At 47.6% G+C, this 21,221-nt stretch overlaps 1 protein-coding gene, 1 long non-coding RNA gene and 1 pseudogene across 3 annotated transcripts in view; all 3 read left to right on the top strand.

The window, feature by feature from the left end:
• The first annotated feature begins 4,524 nt into the window (after positions 1–4,524).
• On the top strand, positions 4,525–14,944 carry LOC308318944. Its single transcript, XR_013964396.1, has 3 exons — positions 4,525–4,583; positions 11,873–12,143; positions 14,308–14,944. It is a non-coding gene; the product is annotated as an uncharacterized lncRNA (long non-coding RNA).
• The window catches only part of LOC308318943 (voltage-dependent calcium channel gamma-6 subunit-like), a 43,418-nt gene continuing 37,141 nt past the window's right edge, over positions 14,945–21,221 (top strand). The window contains exon 1 of the mRNA XM_080768680.1: positions 14,945–15,719. Coding sequence (XP_080624806.1) covers positions 15,353–15,719 — 367 coding nt within the window. The 5' untranslated portion in view covers positions 14,945–15,352. The remainder of the gene's footprint in view (positions 15,720–21,221) is intronic.
• Positions 16,292–21,221, top strand: part of LOC308317912 (voltage-dependent calcium channel gamma-6 subunit-like) — a 19,477-nt pseudogene continuing 14,547 nt past the window's right edge. Inside the window, exon 1 of the transcript XR_013966208.1 lies at positions 16,292–16,312. The product of XR_013966208.1 is annotated as a voltage-dependent calcium channel gamma-6 subunit-like (transcript). The remainder of the gene's footprint in view (positions 16,313–21,221) is intronic.

The raw sequence follows: 21,221 nt of genomic DNA on the forward strand, positions 1-21,221 counted from the left end.
CTATAAAGGCTCAATGCTTTGAGCCTTTAGAGCTCAAAGCAGAGCTCACCTGTAACCTTCACCCCCGATGGAGAGTAGGCCAATCATTGGTGATTTAGAGAGAGACAGAGAGCCCTGCCCCATGCCGAGAGCGCCAGTGATGCTGATCTGGCTCACGCATGGGCCACTAATTTGACACCCCTGCTTGTTGTTTCTATTTAATCCAATGTTTATTGTTACAGTATATGATTGGGAAAACCAGCGAGTCTGAAAACAGGAGTGCTTGTTTCACCTCCCGCGAAACGTCTCGGAGGACCCGAGGCTCTGGGGACACACACGCGTGATTATTTATGATTCTTCAACTGTAAATCGGACGGCGCTGAGGTGACTTCGCAACGTTTGGCACGGCGACTTGCTTAAGCTCGCTCGGTGGTGCCTCGTGTTTCAAAACCCAGTGCACCTTTTTCAATCTTACTGGTTTTCCAATCATACTGCATGTGACATTTATATATCAACAAATCGATTAAGTGCTTAAGCGTTATTTCGGTCTTCTTATAGTCTCACAATGGCACCGCGAAGAAAATTCCAGATCTACAAGCGGACAACGCATCAATGTGACGCGTATTGCTCGTAGATCAGCCATTTTCACCTTTTGTATTTATATCTTTTGACACTTTTCCACCGATTGTATGATTGTTATAAAATGATCTTGATGTTTTTTTTTGTTTTTTTTAAATAACTTTTTATTGAATTTTTACGTTTTCACATAGAGTAGCTGAATCATGAAAGGTAGATGTTTTTTTTTTAATTTATTGTTTTTGATTGCCTTTTGCACCCCAGGTGTCCAGAATGAGCTGGTATAGTTGACTGGACCAACATGCTGCAGGTATAGGCCAAGAAGCCAGAGGATTAAGGGGAGGGTTATACAGCCTTTATAGTGGAAGGCCGAGGAGTCCCCCTGTGACTCTGAGGACCGAGGAGTGGAGTTTCAGTAGAGCAGGCAGGCTTTGAACCCTAGCCTGCTGCTGCGTTCCAAAAGAGAGAACGGAGAGAGAACTGGTTGGAAACGACTTTTTCAAGAGTCTTGGACATGAAAGGAGTGATCCTGGTTTGAGGTTCTTGATGTGGGGGGGGGGGGGGGGGGGTCGAGAAGAGTGACGGTTTCTGGATTAGTAGTGGAGTAGTGATTTTGGAAAAGCAAGACGAGACGCAGCCTGAAGTTGTGGATGAGTTGACATCGGTGAAAATGATCTGGACACATTTAGTGGCCTCATGTGAGATCTATAATATATCTCACAGCAGGCCACACGGTTCTCAGGAGGTCACCTGGAGCCAGAAGAGAGGAAAGAGGATAAAGACATGAGATGTTTGGCTCCATAGCGTTAGATTGAGTTAGTCGCTTGATTAGTGGTAAGCTGGGTAGGAACGCGTTGCGATGCCGTCGACCTTGCCAAAGTAGGTGATGAAAAGCTTCAGCGGAGAGCGAAGGGATTACTGTAGCTTTCTCGCGTCAAAAGGCCAGAGGGCCGAATGAATTCAAGTGTGGTCGTCCGTCCTGCCCCCCCCCCCGTCTTATCGGGTAGAAGACAGAGTCGAGCAACTGAAAATGCGACTGACATTCAAGATCGTAAACACGGCTCTGCCATCCATGCCCTTGGTGCGCAGTTGCTTGACTGATTACCTCAAAAGGGTGAGCAATTCACACAGACATAACACTAGAGGGGAGTGTGAATGATGATCTGGTGCCAGCCATTTGTGAGTGGTGCAACCACTCACAAATGGAACAGCAATGTCCGGGACTATGTGACTATGTTTAGAGTACCAGTAGGGGCAAACGTGGCGCTGTTGTGCCATAAACGAGAGAGAGGGAGAGAGAGAGAGATAGTGTTGCACTGTTGCCTGCTAATTACAGAGAGAGAGAAAGAGAGGCAGGGGGAGAGGGAAGTTGCACCACTCAGTTCACACAGGTGTGATTTTGTAAGAACAAATGTCAGTAAATCCACCCTCCACAGCACTGCCACTCATGTGTGGAATACCCTTCCTTCTTCTTCTTCTTCTTTCGTGTAACGTTAGAGGTCCAACTCGGTGTCGTGGAGCCACGCCCGCGTCTCTGGTCCCAGGTCAAAGAGGCCGGCCTCTGAGGGCGGTCTGTGTAAGGGGCAGGTAAAGATGACATGGTCCTCTGAGGGCGGTCTGTGTAAGGGGCAGGTAAAGATGACATGGTCCTCTGAGGGCGGTCTGTGTAAGGGGCAGGTAAAGATGACATGGTCCTCTGAGGGCGGTCTGTGTAAGGGGCAGGTGAAGATGACATGGTCCTCTGAGGGCGGTCTGTGTAAGGGGCAGGTGAAGATGACATGGTCCTCTGAGGGCGGTCTGTGTAAGGGGCAGGTGAAGATGACATGGTCCTCTGAGGGCGGTCTGTGTAAGGGGCAGGTGAAGATGACATGATCGGCGGTCTGCTCAGGGGCACCGCACTCACATGCCCCACTGTCTGCCAGTCCCCACTTCTGCAATGATGCATTGAAGCGCCCAACCCCAGTCCGTAAGCGGTTCAGTGTGGTCGCATTGCTTGCGAGGTAGGTCATCTCCTCCTATGGCGCCATCTCCTGGATCCCAGATGAACCGATGCATGCTTCCACGCTGCTGCTATAGCCATGCATCTCTGGAGATGACCTTTAGGGGTGGCGTTGAGCATCTCCTGTGCTGGCCCTGTTGTATAGGGGTGACGAGACCTGAGTCAGCTTGGAGGCGCTGGAGTTGTGGTGGTGCCATGCAGGATGTGCCAATCCTGCTTTTTGGGCTTTCCTGGCCAGGACGAGGGTGGCAGCTTCCCGTCGGAGGCCGGCCGGAGCTATTCCCGCAAGGACTGGCAGGTGGGACACTTAACCCTTCCTTACCCTCCCCTCAAAACAAGCAAATCACTGGTTTCCTTCAAAAGAAAAGGTCACCCGTCACTGTCATCAGGTCAAAGGGAGAGAATGTGATTGCCCCACCTCTTTACCCCCCCCCCCCCTTGTTTTTCCAATCTATTCCCATTCCAACATGTACCCAGATTTATTTATGTTTGAGATGTATCATTGCTGATGTCATTGTTGTGTTTTGAATGAATGTATATGGGACCCGAATGGAAACGAGACCGCAGCAAGGCCTTTCTTCGGCACTATCCTTTTGGACCATTTTGTGTTTGACTGTAACCAGTGTATACTGTTTGCATTTTATTGTCTAATAAAATGATCAAATCTACTCTAGACACAAAACCACACGCTCCTCTGTTTCGCTGCGGTACAGCGATGGGTGGCTATTGAGGATTCTCGGAGGCAGCTTTTATTGAAAGACGCTTTACAACACGATCCTATATATATATATATATACTGTAGACTATCGGGACACTCAATCTGGCCCCAATGTGTGTACTGTAGCCATGGAACAATTGACTGCTTGCTAGCAGGTTCTGTCATGTAGAGATTGGGCCCACGTGTACGAGCGGGCCAGTGCAAAAATAAGCTTCCAGTTAAAGCAACGCAGAGCAGGTGTAAGTTTGTAACGCACCGTTGAAGAGAAAGTGAGAATTTGACATGGCGATAATGGAGGCCGAAGTTGATAGAGGGGGTTGGAAGCGGCATGTGCGCGTGGTGGTGGTGGTGGTGGTGGTGGTGGTGGTGGTGGTGGTGGTGCATGGTGGGGGCGGGGATGGGGGCAGCTGTGGTATACCTAATGGAACTGTAATTGAAGTTCTATTGTGGGGATCTCCCCCACAGCCCCCCCCCCCCCCACCTCACTGGTTTGGCTCGCAACTAATAGTTCTGGACATTCTCTGTGTGTCCTGTTACTCAAGTCATGTTGCATGATGTCCGTCTGTGTGTCCGTTCGAGTGTCCCCATGTCCGCTCCTCTTCTGCACGAGCCTCGATCCCGACTGTCTTCCTCTCTCTCTCTCTCTCTCTCTCACACAGACACAGGCTCCTCCTTGATGTCATTAACAGGTGGCTGTCTATTAATAGACACCGTTACAGACGCGATTTTTATTCATGACGGGGAGGTGGGGTGGGGGGGTGCCGGCGAGGGTGTGTGGGGGGGGGGTGTGTGTCTGTCTGGCGTTGTGGAAACAGACCACCCTGCAGCAAACACACACTACCCCCCCCCCCCAGAAATAACACGATAAAGACTTTAAGCGTATACGCACACTGCTTGACGCGCAACGGCACACACACACACGATGCGCAGTCCATAATACGTTGTATAGTGTGTCAACAACGGTGACACGCTTGGATTTGAGGAGGGGGGCCGGGGGGGGGGTTGGTCTGTTCTGTGCCAGTCAGAACATACACACGCTTAAATCATCGACGGCTGCAGCCGAGCTCGCAGACGGCAGACGGTGCTACCCCACCTCCCCTCTTATTACGCTCTCTTTCCATAACCCTCATGCGCGTCGTATACACCTCCCTCCCGCCCACCCTGTTGCTCTGCTCTCTCTCTCCCTCTCTCTCTCTCTCTGTCTCTCTCCTTCTTTCTCACTCCCTCACAAACTCCCACTCCCTCTATTACATTTCAAGCGTCTCTCTCTCCCTTTCCGAACCGAAGGACATCGGGCTGCAGCGACAACAGGTCAGACTTTTTCCTCTTAATAATATATTTCCCCGCGGCTTTAGAGAGTCTCATTCAGATTTCAATCTGTGCTTGTTGCTTTCTGGGTTTTCGCCACGCCACATCGTCATCGGTGCCACACAAGGTGACTGCAGGCGTTTTGCATTTCCTGCGCGGCACACGTTTGCCTCATAAAACGGCAGAGAGAGAGATAGAGAGAGGGAGTGGGAGCGAGCGAGCAACAGGCTGTGCTCAACAGGCTCCCCTCGCAGCTGCAACAGATACTTGGACTATACTTGAAAATCGAGCTTGCGTTCGGCACGCTGCTGCTTCGGACCGTCCGTCCGCCCCCTGCGTTTACGCGAGACCGTATCGTTGCGGTTTGGCTTTTCGCTATGCCGTCGAGTGGTCCTGGCACGGCATCACGCCTATCTGTGACCGGCGTGCGTGCGTCGTGGTTCATTTGGGAAGTAACGCGATCGAACGGAACTCTAATGTGGCTGTCAGCAGCTGCCTTTTATTGGTCTTGATTAGCGGGACCTGCCAGTGACGACGTGGGACGGCATGCCCGAGAAGCACTTTTGGAGCCAGCTGTTCGGCAACTCGAGCAATGTGGTTTAATTGGGTCTTTGGTGTTCTAGGTCGGTCTAAACCCAAGCTTGTAGATCTGCTATTTCTGAAAATTTGTGAAACGTTTGTGCAAATCTTTGAATATATATATATATATATATACATTTTCTTTTTACATTTTTAACTCAAATCTTTGCTTCTGAGGGTCCCTGAAACAAAATATATTTTGAGGTGGAAGTCCACGGCACACATAAAGGACACATAATTGTGGCGAGGCTCGACATGAAAAGGTCTGAGAACCACTGATGTGTAGCAGACATGACGGTTTTTCAGAAAACTGTTTGGATCTATATAAGACATTTTTTGAGAATCGGCCTCGGGGCCTCCCTTAATGGGGTTAAATTAGTTTGTGATATAAGACGGTCCGGATTGGAAACCAGATGCATGTCTGGAGGTCAGCCCAGAACAACCGCTGATGTTTGCTTTGGTCTGGCCAGACATTCTGACAGGTGTTTGTGTGTCTGGCACGCACACACACACACACACACACCTAGAAGCACCCAGAATGAATGTTAATGTCGTTCAGCTGCCTGCGTTTACCTGTCAGCGGTGATTCCAAGGTCGCCAAGGTGAAATGTATCGCATTTGTATCGCATGTGTCGCAGCCTTTTCAGGCTGCCACCCTCAAAAGGTTCACCCGCTTCGAATGGCATCACGTTAACCTGATAATTCCCAGTTAGGTTATACTTATCAAGCCGGTCTTATCGCCCTACTTGCATGTAGTCTGGGAGCCCACTGGCTGCCATTGGCTTTGATAAAACGAAAACGACGATTTAAGGTTGAGACCGTAGCTGCAACGTGCTTGCGGTTCTGTTTAGTTTAGCGTATGAGGAGTCTTGTCGTTTCTCAGTATAGGCAGTAGACCAAAACGAGCGGATTAAGGTTGGCGAACATGCGTTACGGTTGAGACCGCTGCTGCTACGCGCTTGCGGTTATGTTTAGGTCGGGCTGGTACGAGGTGGCTTGTCGTTTCTCAGTATAGGCTCCCAGCATGTGCAGTATAGACCGATTAAGATCGGCTTGATAAGTAACTACTAACTAACTAACTAACTACTGGGAATTATTCGTTTGATTTTCACTCTAATCCCCTGAAATGTTCCTATTTGAACATTTCTACATTTCACCCTTACAAGCTCTTGTTGGAAACGTATAGGCGTCACATTCAGTTTGACTCGATTCCACACATACATATTGTGATATACATTTATACTGTATTGTTGGTTTGCTTTTACTGTTGAGGGAGACAACAATGTTGGACATATTAAGCTGATAATTGTCTGGGGACCCCCCCCCCCCCCAACATCACTTGAGGATCTCCCTGGGCGCCGTCCGGTAGATATGTTGCAAAATTCACGAGCAAATAATTATACGATATGAACAGTTGTAGGTTGCAATTACGTGTGTGTGGATGACAGATGACACATTGCAAATTGCAACCCACAACTGTTCAGATCGTATATTATTTGCTCGTGAATTTTGCAACATATCTACCTGCACATAGTCCTGACCCCCAGTTTGGGAAGCGTTGGCCTAGCGGATGTATGTTTAGGTGACGTAAAGTAACACGTTAAGGACTTCTCAATACTAAAATAATATAAGGTTAGGCCATTGATAGTCAAACGTTGGACAAATTGTCAAATATTACTATGAAAATATGTCAAACATTAAGAAAGTGGCAAAGAATTATGAAAATAGCCAAACTACAAGCTCACAACACCGTGCACGGCGAGGCATTACGACCGTGTATAATTGTATTGTATTATTTCCATATTGCAGTATTGATACACTTTGATTACTTAAGTAAAGCATTTGAGTCCTTTTTTTTTACCACCACTGTGCACTGCCCATTGTGACCCCTGTTCCACTCTGAGTCTGTGTCATGATATGAGCATCGCTGTCACATGTGCTCCTCCTGTGCAAATGGCAGATACACATAGTGTGATAAGTGATTGTGCCATGATTTAATATAGGATGACAGCCACCGGGAAGGCATAGGGTGGCAGCTGCTGCCCTAAAATAATGTTGTGCCATGACGTGTGTGTGTGTGTGTGTGTGTGTGTGTGTGTGTGTGTGTGTGTGTGTGTCCTTCCTTATAGGTGACCATGAATTGTCAACCCTGTTACATTTGTTGTTTCCCTATGAAATGAACTGCAATTTGTGGATTCAAATAAATAATTAAAATGTGTGCGTATACTGTACTTAACACAGAACTATATACGCGACAGTGGCTCAGGAGGTAGAGCAGCCGCTCGGGGAAACCGGAAGGTTCCCAGTTCGATCCCTCATGTGGGCTCTCCCAGAGGAACCGGAAGGTTTCCCAGTTCGATCCCTCATGTGGGCTCTCCCAGAGGAACCGGAAGGTTACCAGTTCGATCCCTCATGTGGGCTCTCCCAGAGGAACCGGAAGGTTCCCATTTCGATCCCTCATGTGGGCTCTCCCAGAGGAACCGGAAGGTTCCCAGTTCGATCCCTCATGTGGGCTCTCCCAGAGGAACCGGAAGGTTCCCAGTTCGATCCCTCATGTGGGCTCTCCCAGAGGAACCGGAAGGTTCCCAGTTCGATCCCTCACGTGGGCTCCCCCAGAGGAACCGGAAGGTTCCCAGTTCCATCCCCGTGGGCTCCCCCATATACCAGAGTTACAGTGCGCTTTAACAGCGGGAGAACGGCGGAGAGCGACACTTGAATTCCATTGGCTATCGCTGGACGACGTCGCCCCCCTAAAAGAGGAATCAATTTCATCTTTTCGGCAGACGTTCCTCCGCCCACTCTACAAGCTCGTAGCGCGCCACCAAGTGGCGCGCTACGAGCTTGTAGGTCTGCTATTTATTTTTTCTCTCGAAGAACCACTGACATAGAAACATAGCTTTAGATTGTGGGGGCCTATAAATAATATAGTAGAAGTGTTTTTTCCAAGATTTGATCAATGTCACCATGGTCCACACAAAAAAAAAGAAAACGTTTTTTGCTCTAGCACCCCCTAGTGTCTATCTGTGCACGCCACTGCCAAACGGTAGCCATAACTGCACGCGAAAGCTTAAAGTCTTAACCGGGGCCATGAAGTTGGTCTCAACCGGCCGTGAAGTTCCCAGCGCGGCACTCGGTGCAGCGCTACGAGCTTGCAGATCTGCTATTTTTCAAGCGCTAAAGTATAACGTAATGCTATTAAACACCAAAAAGAGGTTCCCGTCTAGAATGGGTTAATTGATGTCGAACAGCGCTCCATTTGTGTGTTCATTTTAAAAGAATGGGACCGTTTTTTTACACAGCAGCCACTTTGGCGTGAAATGGCAGGGTAAACATGCGGGCGTTAACTGTAACGACGGCTAATTGTGTTCCTGTTCCATTCAGGTCAGAGTATTGCCTATTGTACATGTTGGCTCAGCAACGGCTACATGGAATGGCAACCCTTTAATTAGTATCGTTGGCGACACCTGGCTGGCTGGCTGTCTTTCTCTATTAGCTGTTGTGGTTCAGAGCGCTGAGCGGGAGACGGGGGTGCCGGGGACATGGAGAGCTGAACACGCCCGCTACAGTATACGAATGCTGGATCAACACATTGTTGCCTGATCCCCACTGGCTCTCTAAAGAGCAGCGTGATTCTTCAACCTGTGGCCCCTGAAATATTTGGCAAAACGGGTTACGTGCCAGACTGGCCTGCCATATAGGCTATAGAGACGCGGTTGGAACGCCCTTCTACATTTGGCAAAACACTTAAGGTTTAAGGATCAAATCTTGTTAAATGTGTTATGTTAAATGTCATGGTGTCATGTGTTTTAAAACCTTGAAAAAAAAGTTTGAGAAAAAAAAATCCATCCTCAAAATGTTTCCCTTTTTTTGATGCCACTAAATAGGAACTTAGTTCCTTTGATCTAAGCCAAAACTTGATTGATTGATTGATTGATTTGGAAAGCCTGGGTTCTAGACAGGATCCCACTGGCCCAAACCAGGCTTTCTCCGCCGTTTTGGAAAAAGCCTGCAGGTTGTGACGGGGCGAGGCCAGGTCTGCATGCTTTTCGCCCAGATCCCGCTGACTGACCCAATCCCTCTGGCTGAGCATGACTGATGCTTTTTTTTTACTAGTATAGATCCTGTTATGGAGACCGGCGAGAAGGGACTTTGTTCATCGGCATGTCGTGATATGCACCACTTTATCCTGCTGTCATAACAACGGGATTGGATTGCCCATGCACGTATTCTCCCGACGAATTGAAAACGCATCACGTTAATTGCCTCGGACACGACGGTTAAACCAAAGACGTGTGCTTTGTTTCCCCCATCCGATGCGTGCAGCGTGAGCCACAGGGAAACGGATATAGGCCTGCGATAGACGACGTACACACACTAAACCCAAGCGTTTAGGTTATAAAGGTTATAAACACTTATTTGTAACACTTTTTAAACGTGTCACAGTGTTTAGATTATAAACAGAAGAACATGTTTAATCGCTCGTAACACTTTTTAAACACATAAACGTGTTTAGTTTTTACAATCAAAGTCAGTCATATAGGTGATTAGAATTCAAACACTAGGTGTTCTCGTGAGGTGTTTGAGTGAGCTCGTGTTCTACTGTATTTCATGACCATTAATGAACATTTGGCATTTTATTATTACACACTGGTGTTTATGTTTTAAACGTGTCACATGTTCCAGGAATTTACAGTGAGATATGAGGTTTCTGCCCAGCAATTGACCTTATATGCACACCGCAGCCATGTTACCAGCAAGGTGGTAACTAAGCCCATACTATACATCCAAACAGAAAAGTCCTATCTGATTTGTATTAAACGTCAAACTCACCAACGTTGCGTACGGTCAATACAGTTCCTTCCACCAGACGAAGGGGCTGTATTTTGCGTGTCTTATAAGTACCAGGTCTTATTACCTAACTTGAGTAAACTAAAGACCTGGAGGCGTGGTCAATGCTCTTTTTGGCCACTCGGAATAGCCAAATGGCATCGATCACGCCTCCAGGTCTTATAGTTTACTCAAGTTAGGTAATAAGACCTGGTACTTATAAGACACTCAAAATACAGCCCTATATCTTTCTCTGTGGTACCCCGATACATTTCCTCATTGTCTGCACCATGACCACATGCAATGCACTCCAGTTACCGAAACTCTGTCACATATTCTGAATGGCTGCTATGTATACAAGGGAATGTACATTGCTATAGGCACGACAGAATTGTTGACCTGATTGGCTAAGGACATAAGTTCATAATGTTTCATCGTTTGCCGAAATGTATTTAAGCACTCGACGTGTTTCAACTGCCATGTTTCATGCACAATAATGACACGGATGCCTTTTTGGATGTCACAGCTATAATAATACAGCAGATGCTGCTGATGAGGACAGTAGAGAAGTGACCAGTAATGTAAAAAAGACCATGCAGGGATGGTCTTTTAGATGAGTCCCAGGGACATTTTAGTCCCACATCAACGACGTTCGGAGTCATATTTTGCCTTTTTTTTTTTTTTTTTACAAATTGCAGCATTTAACTCCCATTTCCCATTTTATATGGTTATAATGTGGTTATATTCATGTAGAATAGAGAAGAAGAAATGATTATTATAACTAAAGCTAGCGAAATAAACTAGAATAAGAAACGGTACAGTAGTGCATCCCGTGGTTGCAGAGGTCGTTGTTTTTATTGCGTCTTAACTATAACTATAAACTGTATTTTAGGATGCAAAATGCACCCTATTTTAATCTCCGAGTGACCATTTTGGACAGTATAAGGCATTGGCAAAATTCTGTACAGTGTCTGTGATAATTGCAGTCGCCATTTATGGAGGAGGCGTTGCTTCCTGTACCCGTGATGTGTGTGTGTGTGTGTGTGTGTGTGTGTGTGGTGTCCTGTCCTGCACTGCATATAGCCCCTTAGCCTCCACAATGTGACCTGTGTGGGTGTGAATCTCGTATGTCTCGTAAATCTGTTACTTTTCAGGATTAAAATCCAAAAGGCACATCTAAAGTGGCACATCTACGAGATTGCGGACCTTTCTACGTTTGATGCTTCATAGCGTGACGCTTTAAGTACAGTGGTTTTCAACCCTTTGCATGTGAAGGCCCATTATTTATCCTGTATTTGAGCCACGGACTAATTAAATTTAGCTCCTCAGACCTATACACGCACCACTCAGTTCACACGGGTGTGATTTTTTTAATTTGCAGTGAAATCTCCATAGGGCTGGTGGTGTACTAACCCACGAAACATTAAATATCAATAAAATTAAAAATTGAAATAAACTTAATTAACATTCAGTTTCTGCGACGGGCAGATGCAGCCACCCGCCTACCCGGAAATGTAGTCTCTGGGTTGTTTGACTCGTTTCTAACGCTTATTTTGTTACTCTTTTGGGTATTTATTTTATACATTTCCACCTTCAGTGGATGCTTCATATCCATAGGAGTGAAAAGGCCGGGGCGATCTAAAATCCCCCTATGGCGATTACAATACAATGCAAATAAAAAGTACACGAACCTGGGGACTGACGCCCTCTACCGACAGTGACGTCAGGACTTCGGTGCTCTATGGTGGGTCCCTTATTGGCCGGTGCAGGGACAATACCGACATACGGTGGACGACACCGGCATGCATACATATACCCAGCCGATCGCAGTACTTGCGCGCTCTTGCTTGCGTAAGTAATTATGAATACTTATTCTGCTCCCACAGACGGCACTGAAGACCTGGGGTGCTCCTACCCAGACCCCCACCCTACGACCCAGGGTGCTCACCACCCAGACACCCACCCTACGACCCAGGGTGCTCACACCTAGGACCCAGGGTGCTCCTACCCAGACACCACACCCTACGACCCGGGGTGCCTCTACCCAGACACCACACCCTACGACCCGGGGTGGCGGCACTGCCGTGCCCCGGACGTCACTCACTCTCGCTGCCCCCAAACCCCGCACACTCTGGAGAAACACGACCGCCTCTGAGAGTGAGTTGCCCCCGCACACACGCACGCACGCGCACCACCAGCATGAGCGCAACATGTAAACACGCCCAAGTACATTTTCATATACAAACAATACATTTGTACTGAATTCCGGAACTTTCACTTAATTGTAGCAGAGTACATCTTACATTTACATGACCAGCTCAGTGGCCTTAGGTGGTTAGAGTGTCCGCCCTGAGACTGGGAGGTCGGGGTTCAATCCCCGCCCGGCCGGGTCATACCAAAGACTGTAAAAAATGGGACCCAGTGCCTCCCTGCTTGACTCTCAGCATCAAGGGTTGGATTGGGGGGGTATGTCCCTGCGACATACTATAGCGTCATGTCCAGGGGGTGTACTTGTACATCAAGCTGCCTCACGCTACAGAAACAGGAGATAGGCTCCTGCCCCCTATGGGCCTCATGGCTACAGAAACAGGAGATAGGCTCCTGCCCTATGGGCCTCATGGCTACAGAAACAGGAGATAGGCTCCTGCCCTATGGGCCTCATGGCTACAGAAACAGGAGATAGGCTCCTGCCCCTATGGGCCTCATGCTACAGAAACAGGAGATAGGCTCCTGCCCTATGGGCCTCATGCTACAGAAACAGGAGATAGGCTCCTGCCCTATGGGCCTCATGGCTACAGAAACAGGAGATAGGCTCCTGCCCCTATGGGCCTCATGCTACAGAAACAGGAGATAGGCTCCTGCCCTATGGGCCTCATGGCTACAGAAACAGGAGATAGGCTCCTGCCCCTATGGGCCTCATGCCTCAGAAACAGGAGATAGGCTCCTGCCCTATGGGCCTCATGGCTACAGAAACAGGAGATAGGCTCCTGCCCCTATGGGCCTCATGCTACAGAAACAGGAGATAGGCTCCTTTCCTATGGGCCTCATGGCTCGGCGAGGCTACTTACATCTACATTGCAGTATTGCTACTTTTTACTCCAGTGAAATATGTCAGTGCTTTTTTCCACCACGGGTTATTAGTTTTACCCCCCAAAGCGTTTTTTTGCGGGACATACCAGGTTTGTGCCCGCATGCAGAAAACCTTGTATGGCACCGACACACTAACATAGTAACATACATGTCCTCAGGCCCTTCATTACACACGCACGCATGCACAGTATAGGCCTCCATGAGGCTTGAGACAGAGACAGAGAGAGAGAGGGAGAGATAGAGAGAGCTAGAGGGCCATAGAGAGAGGTTGGGGTATTTGTGGCAACCCATTATCCCCTTGGATCAAAGAGGGATCTGTGTCTGTAATGCCACGGATACCTGCCCCGCCTCCCGCAGCAGGGACCATAACTCAGTCCCTCCTCACCGCAGCGGGTGGCCCGCTTAATACAAACCGTGGGGAGGGGGGGTGGGGGTTAATATCGCTCTCTTTGACCCCTCCGGGGTATATCGCGCCAACTCCTAATGCCTCTAAGTCGGGGGGGCCCGACACTAGGCCAAAACCTTTTTGTCTTTTCGTCGGAAACGGGATCTGCCTTTCAGGGAAAGCGAAGCGGTCGGTCGGCGGGGGCTTATCTGTTGGCTGGCTGAAGGATAGGAGCGGACCGGAGGGTCGCAATGCTGCTTCTCAGAGGAGGAGGAGGAGAGGAGGAGGAGGAGGAGGAGGAGGAGGGGAGGGGGGGGGAGGGGGGGAGGGAGGAGGAGGAGGAGGAGGGGGGGGGGGAGGGAGGAGGAGGAGGAGGAGGGGGGAGGAGGAGGGAGGAGGAGGATGGGGGCTAGATGCGATGAGAGGGTATTTTTCTTATCATCTTTTACAACCTGGGCAGGCTGTTTTTTTTGTTTTTTTTGAATGCTTGCTCTCTCTCTCTCTCTCCCCATTTTGGGTGGGAACCCCTTTTGGTGTTAAGCGTATAACGCTATACTTTAGCTATTGAAAATAGCAGATCTACAAGCTCATCTTTCAATATAATATATTCTTTCAGAACGTTTTTAACTCAAAAACTCTGGGGGGGGGGGGGGGGAGTCCCCTAGAACAACGTATTTTCAGATGGGGGGAGGGTGGCCAATTACATATAATAATTCTGGGGCTGCGCATGAAACATGAAAATGTTTGAGAACCACTGACACATAGAAACAAGGTTTTTCAGAAGACTGAATCTCAGGTCTAAAATGGGTTAAATTATATCCATCCTGTTATGTTATTGTTTTTCAGGAGAAATTTGGAGGAACGGCGAGACAACCTGCCCATCGTCTCTTTATCTCCAGCATCTCCTCCCTCCTTCCCCGTCCGCCCTCACCTCTCAGTAGACGCACTGGATTCATCTGTCAAAATGTTTCTCCCGTTTCAGCCTTACGGTTGGGATCTTTCCCTGACCTAGTTAACTGTAGCTCCGATCCTCATCTAGTTGACGTCCCTTAACTAGTTAAATAGATTTGAGGCATCTAAGGCCACGTCCCTCACTAGCTAACCGGCCTAGTGTGTGTGTGTGTCCACATCCTTCACTAGCTAACCGGCCTAGTGTGTGTGTCCACATCCTTCACTAGTGGACTATTGAGTCCACATCCCTCACTAGTTAACCAGCCTATTGAGTCCACATCCCTCACTAACCAGCCTAGTGAGTCCACATCCTTCACTAGTTAACCAGCCTATTGAGTCCACATTCCTCACTAGCCAGCCTAGTGAGTCCACATCCTTCACTAACTAGTTAACCAGCCTAGTGGGTCCACATCCTTCACTAACTAGTTAACCAGCCTAGTGGGTCCACATCCTTCACTAACTAGTTAACCAGCCTAGTGGGTCCACATCCTTCACTAACTAGTTAACCAGCCTAGTGGGTCCACATCCTTCACTAACTAGTTAACCAGCCTAGTGGGTCCACATCCTTCACTAACTAGTTAACCAGCCTAGTGGGTCCACATCCTTCACTAACTAGTTAACCAGCCTAGTGGGTCCACATCCTTCACTAACTAGTTAACCAGCCTAGTGGGTCCACATCCTTCACTAACTAGTTAAACAGCCTAGTGAGTCCACATCCCTCACTAGTTAACCAGCCTAGTGAGTCCACATCCCTCACTAGTTAACCAGCCTAGTGAGTCCACATCCCTCACTAGTTAACCAGCCTAGTGAGTCCACATCCCTCACTAGTTAACCAGCCTAGTGAGTCCACATCCCTCACTAGTTAACCGGCCTAGTGAGTCCACATCCATCACTAGTTAACCAGCCTAGTGAGTCCACATCCCTCACTAGTTTGACCGCCATGTGGTCAAACTTCTTCGTGCAGAATGACGAGGACGGGCGCTCGGGGGGGCTGGGCGGCGGCGGCGCCAAAGGTGGCGTCCCTGGCGGCGGCGGGCGGCGGCGGGTGATGGCGGTGCCCAAGATGAGCGACACCCAGGAGGGGAAGATCAAGCTGGCCTTCTTCGTGGCCCTGGTGGGCGTGACGCTGGCGGTGCTGGGCGTGGGCACGGAGTTCTGGGCGCAGCTGGCGCAGCCCAAGACGTTCAGCGGCAACACCACCTGCCAGATGGCCCACTACGGCCTGTGGAAGGGCTGCACCAAGACGCTGTGGGTGGCCGACATCGACCCCGACCGGGCCAGCTGTGGGCCCGAGGAGCTGGCCGGAGGTGAGAGACTTTAACCCACCATTCTGACCTGAGATCAGATTCACACGAGGTTTCCACTGGACACACACACACTGGTCTGATTAACCCATTCTGACCTGAGATCAGATTCTAAAAAAAATGTCAGTCGCTCTTCGATCTTTCAAAAAAAATAGCAGACCTATACAAGCTCGTAGCGCGCCACTCGGTGGCGCGCTATGAGCTTGTAGATCTGCTATTTTTTCAATAGCTAAAGCACGACGTGATGCTAAACGCCAAAATGGGTTGGGAATGGGATAAGCTCCTAAAATGACCCCCAACGTTGGGTCTATGTTTTTTGTTAAATCTCCCGGGGGCTCCAATCTATATATATATACACGGTAAAATCCTCAGTGTTGTGTGGACAGACTGCACCGATGCAACTCCTTTGCAAACTGCCATTGGGGATAATGGTTGCAACTAAGTAGTTGCATGTTGCAAGGAGTTGCATGTGGACTGGTATTGGTGTGGACAGTGGACTGGTGTGTATTGGTGTGGCCTGGTAATGGTGTGGACTGCATGGTGTATATTGGCTTTAGACCCTTCTGGTGGACCCTATGGCGACTGTGGCTCAGGAGGTAGAGCAGGTCGTCTAATGATCCATGGGTCGGCGGTTCGAATCCCGGCTCCTTGGGCAAGACACTGAACCCCAAATTGCTCCTGATGTGCTGGTGGGTGCCTTGCATGGCTTCCGCCGCAATCGGTGTATGAATGTATGTGAATGGCGTGAATGTAATGCAATGCTGTTCAATTCAAAGGGCTTTATTGGCATGAGAAAACATACGTTTACATTGCCAAAGCAGAAAGAACAATACAACAATACAGCAAAACAAGAATGATGTACATTTTTGAAGGTCAAAACCTTCAATAGATCAAATTCTATGTACTAAGATCACTCAACGCTGGTATAGTGCAGGAATGTACTATGCACTATGTAAAGTGCCTTGGATAAAAGGCGCTATATAAATGCACCATTTACCTCCAAACAAGCCCGATTGACTGACTTCTATGTAAACCAAGATTCATTAGCCCCTGCTCTAGACTTGTGTGTGTGTGTGCAGTGACGGATTAACCCCTCTCAAGGCCCTGGCGCTTCACCAAATCAAAAGGCCCCTACTGATTCAGCCAATTAATTAATTAATTAATTAATTAACATGCATGCGTTTAGCGCATATCCACTACTGCCTGCGCTGCCCGCAGACACACAAGACACATCAGGCACTGCCGCACTGGGCACAGCCTTTCCAACTTCAGTCTGCTAAACTATCTGCAATTTCCCCGAAAAATAATTAGCCTATATCTACAAGCTCCATTAGCAGGCAGCAGCATGTTTTGTCTAAATTGTCTTTGTGGCCAACAAATGTAGCTACATTTGCAAACATTGCTGTTGACCATGTTGTTACATGGTCCATATAACATGTGTGCACCAACAGACAATGCCAATATGCTATATTAACATTAGAACGTTTTAAAGACAGATTAATTATTGACGACAATGCAACCTGTGGGTCCAACGTCACTGAAAACTTTCATAATGGCAATTAAATTAATTTACTCACGAGTGCTGAAATCGTGAAATGGAGGATGTAAGAACACACTTTTGTTGTATTAGAGCAGGGTAAATATGAAGTTTTGCGCCAAGGTCTTGTTTATATTCCTCTTTACATAGGCTGTATGTTATTGTCGCAATTTGGTCCGTCTGAGATCTGACTGAGGGGGCCTTCCTGGGCGAGGGGGCTTCTGACGGCGTCGCTTACTCGCTTCCCCTCTGTCAGAGGTGGAAGCGACGCGCAGCCGTCGGGAACCCCCCCAAACCGACTGCCCCCCCCCCCCGGCCCCCCCCTCCAGAAAACTGCTACAGAAACTGTCAGACGAAGACCAAAAACACTAGCGGGGGTTCCTATGTTGCGTTATATTTTTCGAAAGAAGCAACAGCTGTACCTATAGTCTCGTACCGGGCCCTGCAAGCTTCGGGCCCTGGCGCTTAAGCTCCACCTAGTTCCATTGTTAGTCCGGCTCTGTGTGTGTGTGTGTGTGTGTGTGTGTGTGTGTGTGTTTGTGTGGACTGGCCTTTATGAAGATTGTCTGTGAACCACATTCCTAGGCAGTTTGTAATGTGATTCAATGGAGATTGAATAGCGTTACAATTAACAATATAACAAATAAGACCTGATGATCATGTTTTAGTTTGGAAAAGAATCATGGCACTCCATCTTTAACACGTGGGTAGCTGATGTATAGTGGGTCTCCCGGCCGTTGTCACCTGCCAACCAGCAGCCCAGTCGGTGCCAGAACTCTTTCATAACCCGTGCGCTGCATGCGTGCTGTGGTGGGTCGGCGTCCTTGACGGTGCTATACACATTTACAGTCTTACATTTCGCAGCCACTCGGGCCAGTTTTCTCACCCAGCATGCCCTCTTCTATCAGTGCTCTCACATACAATGGATTGTAAGCATATAAGGTGTCAGGCCGGGGCTTTAGCAGTGTAGTTGGTGAGAAACAACTCGACAGGGTTGTTGTTTTTGCAGCACATTTCTATTTTAGCCTATAGTCCTAGTCATTTGAAATTAGACGTAATTTAGTTTTTGTCACATTTTAGTCACCTGGAATGTTTTAGTGTTGGTCTATAGTTTGAGTCGACTAAATCTACAGTCGATTTAGTCGACTAAGTTATTTTGCCGGGCCTTGATGCCGTCGTAATCTAAAATAAAAATTGATTCTGTGGTGGAAAGTAACTACAGTAAGTACTTTTACTTAAGTACTGTACTTAAGTACAATTGTGAGGTATTTGTACTTTACTTGATTATTTTCGTATACTTTTACTTTTGTACTTTTACTCCACTACACTCATTTGAAAACTTTAGCTACTACATGTAGTTACTTTTTAGAGATTTTCATTTTGATTAGAAAACATACATTAACCACTTCAACCCTATACATTTCGGCCATTTGAAAATAGATATCTATTTTCAATAGATTTTGTACACATTTTGAACTTATGTGGCATTCTCCAATATGAGTACTTTTACTTTTAGTACTTTAAGTACATTTTGATGCAGATACTTTTGCACTTTTACTCAAGTACATTTTCAATTCCGTACTTTTACCTGTAACGAAGTACTTCTAAATTGCAGTATTGGTACTTTTACTTAAGTCAAACAATTGAGTACTACTTTTTCCACCGCTGACATGAAACGGTAACATTTCCTGGTGATCCAACAGCTCTTCCTGCGGTGAGTTAAAACCCATTCTGTACGGGAACCCCTTTTGGTGTTTTAACTAAGCATTATGTCGTACTTTAGCTATTGGAAAATAGCAGACCTATACAAGCTCTTAGCGCGCCACTCTGTGGCTATTCTGCTATTTTTTTTAAATCGTGAAAATGTGGCACAAATCTTTGAATATATATATATATATATATATATATATATATATATATATATATATATATATATTCTTTCAGAAGACTTTTTTGATTTCAACGTCAGGCCTGAATGGGTCGTGATTCAACGCATAATGGAATTCAATGGCCCTAAACCACACCAAAGGGTGACCCTAGAGGCTATATGGCTTGTCGGAGGTCCTCTGCTGAGAATCATTCCCATGAGGTGTATACGTAGGTCTTGTTGTGATTGTAACTTGGTATACTGCGGCTGTCAACATTCAACAATGGTGTGTGTGTGTGTGTGTGTGTGTGTGTGTGTGTGTGTGTGTGTGTGTGTGTGTGTGTGTGTGTGTGTGTGTGTGTGTGTGTGTGTGTGCTCGCCACACACCTGCACTCGGCGCGGGGCACCCGGCCATTCTTGGCCCTGCCCGGACGTGCACTGACCTCACCCGACACGGGGCTCAAGCCCCGGCTTCTAGTTGGCACTGCCTGCCTTGTTGTCAACGCCAACGGCTTTATTGAGTTGACGGGGTTCCAGCCAAGTGTTTCTGTGGAGCAGGGGGTGGGTGGGTGGGTATCAGGTATGAGCCCGCCGAGGGGGGTGTAAATGGCCCCCAATATAGAAGCCGGGAGACTGTTGTCACCCGAGTGTGAATGGCCACTCCGCTGTGTTATTAATCATTGGATACTGTAGAGGTGAATTCAATTGACCAAATAAACCCCTTATAGACCCCTAGCCTCATGGGAAAGCATTTATTTTCGGGTTTAACCCCCTTTTGGTGTTTTAAGCACTGCTATGCTTTATATAGCTATTGAGAAATAGCAGATCTACAAGCTCATAGAGCGGCACCGAGTGGCACGCTATACGAGCTTGTAAGATCTGCTATCTTTGGATGTCTTATGTGTGCACGTCCCTGGCGTTGAGAACCCCCCCCTGCTGTGTATGCAGTGGTGGAGCGTATATACTTTCCACCATATTGCCTCTTGGCCCCGTTATCCTGCCTTTCCACCCCTGCGTGCGGGTGGGGGGAGGGGGAGGGGGTGGGGGGTTTCTTTCTATACTACCTCGAGGCTGTCCTCGTGTGTCACATTCGTTCTCCGGCAACACCTGGTGATGAAAGTGAATTAAAACATGGACGATAGGGGCCAAGAGGAGGAGGATAGGGGGGGGGGGCTTTGGAAATGAGTTGCACCGCAGTTGATGATGATGATGATGGTGTCTCTTCTGGCGACTGCAGCAAAATATGATCATATCCTCACTGTTGTGCGTGCCGTATACGTGTGTGCGTTTCCAACACTTTAGTGCTTTTAGAAGTAGCATTGCCCCCCTATTGTGATTGCGGTATACACACCGCACCTGGCGATATAATATGTGACAAGTTTAAACGCCATGAATACAAATTTGGTCCAGGCTGACTTGGCGTTGTCATCAGGCGCAAAAGACTGTAATCTATACAGACTATAGGTGTGAAAAATCCTCCCTCCCTCCCTATAATTACCTGATGATCATCTTTTTTTAGAGTGTAAGAATAATCGCGGCACTCCATCTTTTAAAGGAGCATTCAGTGATTTTGGAAGAAAAAAAAAACACCGGTAACAAGATGTTACCGGCACTACAGTGGGGGGGGGACGGGGACGCACGCAACACGCAACAGGCCAACAGCGCGTGCATCAAAAAAATAATTAAACCAAAGGTTTTTTGAACCCCATGGGGTTAACTGCAGGGGACAGGGAGGAACTCCTTATATGGTCAGCACACTCTATAGTAGAGAGGATTATCACTACAAAACAAAAAGAGATGTGACGTTTGAATTAAGTGAAATCACTGAATATATACCTTTAACTCATTCTGGGTGTTTATAGCATTATACTGTATGTTATACTTTAGCTGTTGAAAAATAGCAGATCTACAAGCTATGTAGGTCTGCTATTTTTGAAAAATCGAAGAACGACTGAACATTTTTAGAATCTGATCTCAGGTCAGAATGGGTTATAATCAGACCAGTGTGTGTGTCCAGTGGAAACCTTGTATGAATCTGATCTCGGGTCAGAATGGGTTATAATCAGACCAGTGTGTGTGTCCAGTGGAAACCTCGTATGAA

This window comes from Protomyctophum bolini (genome assembly GCF_963924005.1).
Source record: "Protomyctophum bolini genome assembly, chromosome: 7".
Taxonomy (NCBI): Eukaryota; Metazoa; Chordata; class Actinopteri; order Myctophiformes; family Myctophidae; genus Protomyctophum; species Protomyctophum bolini.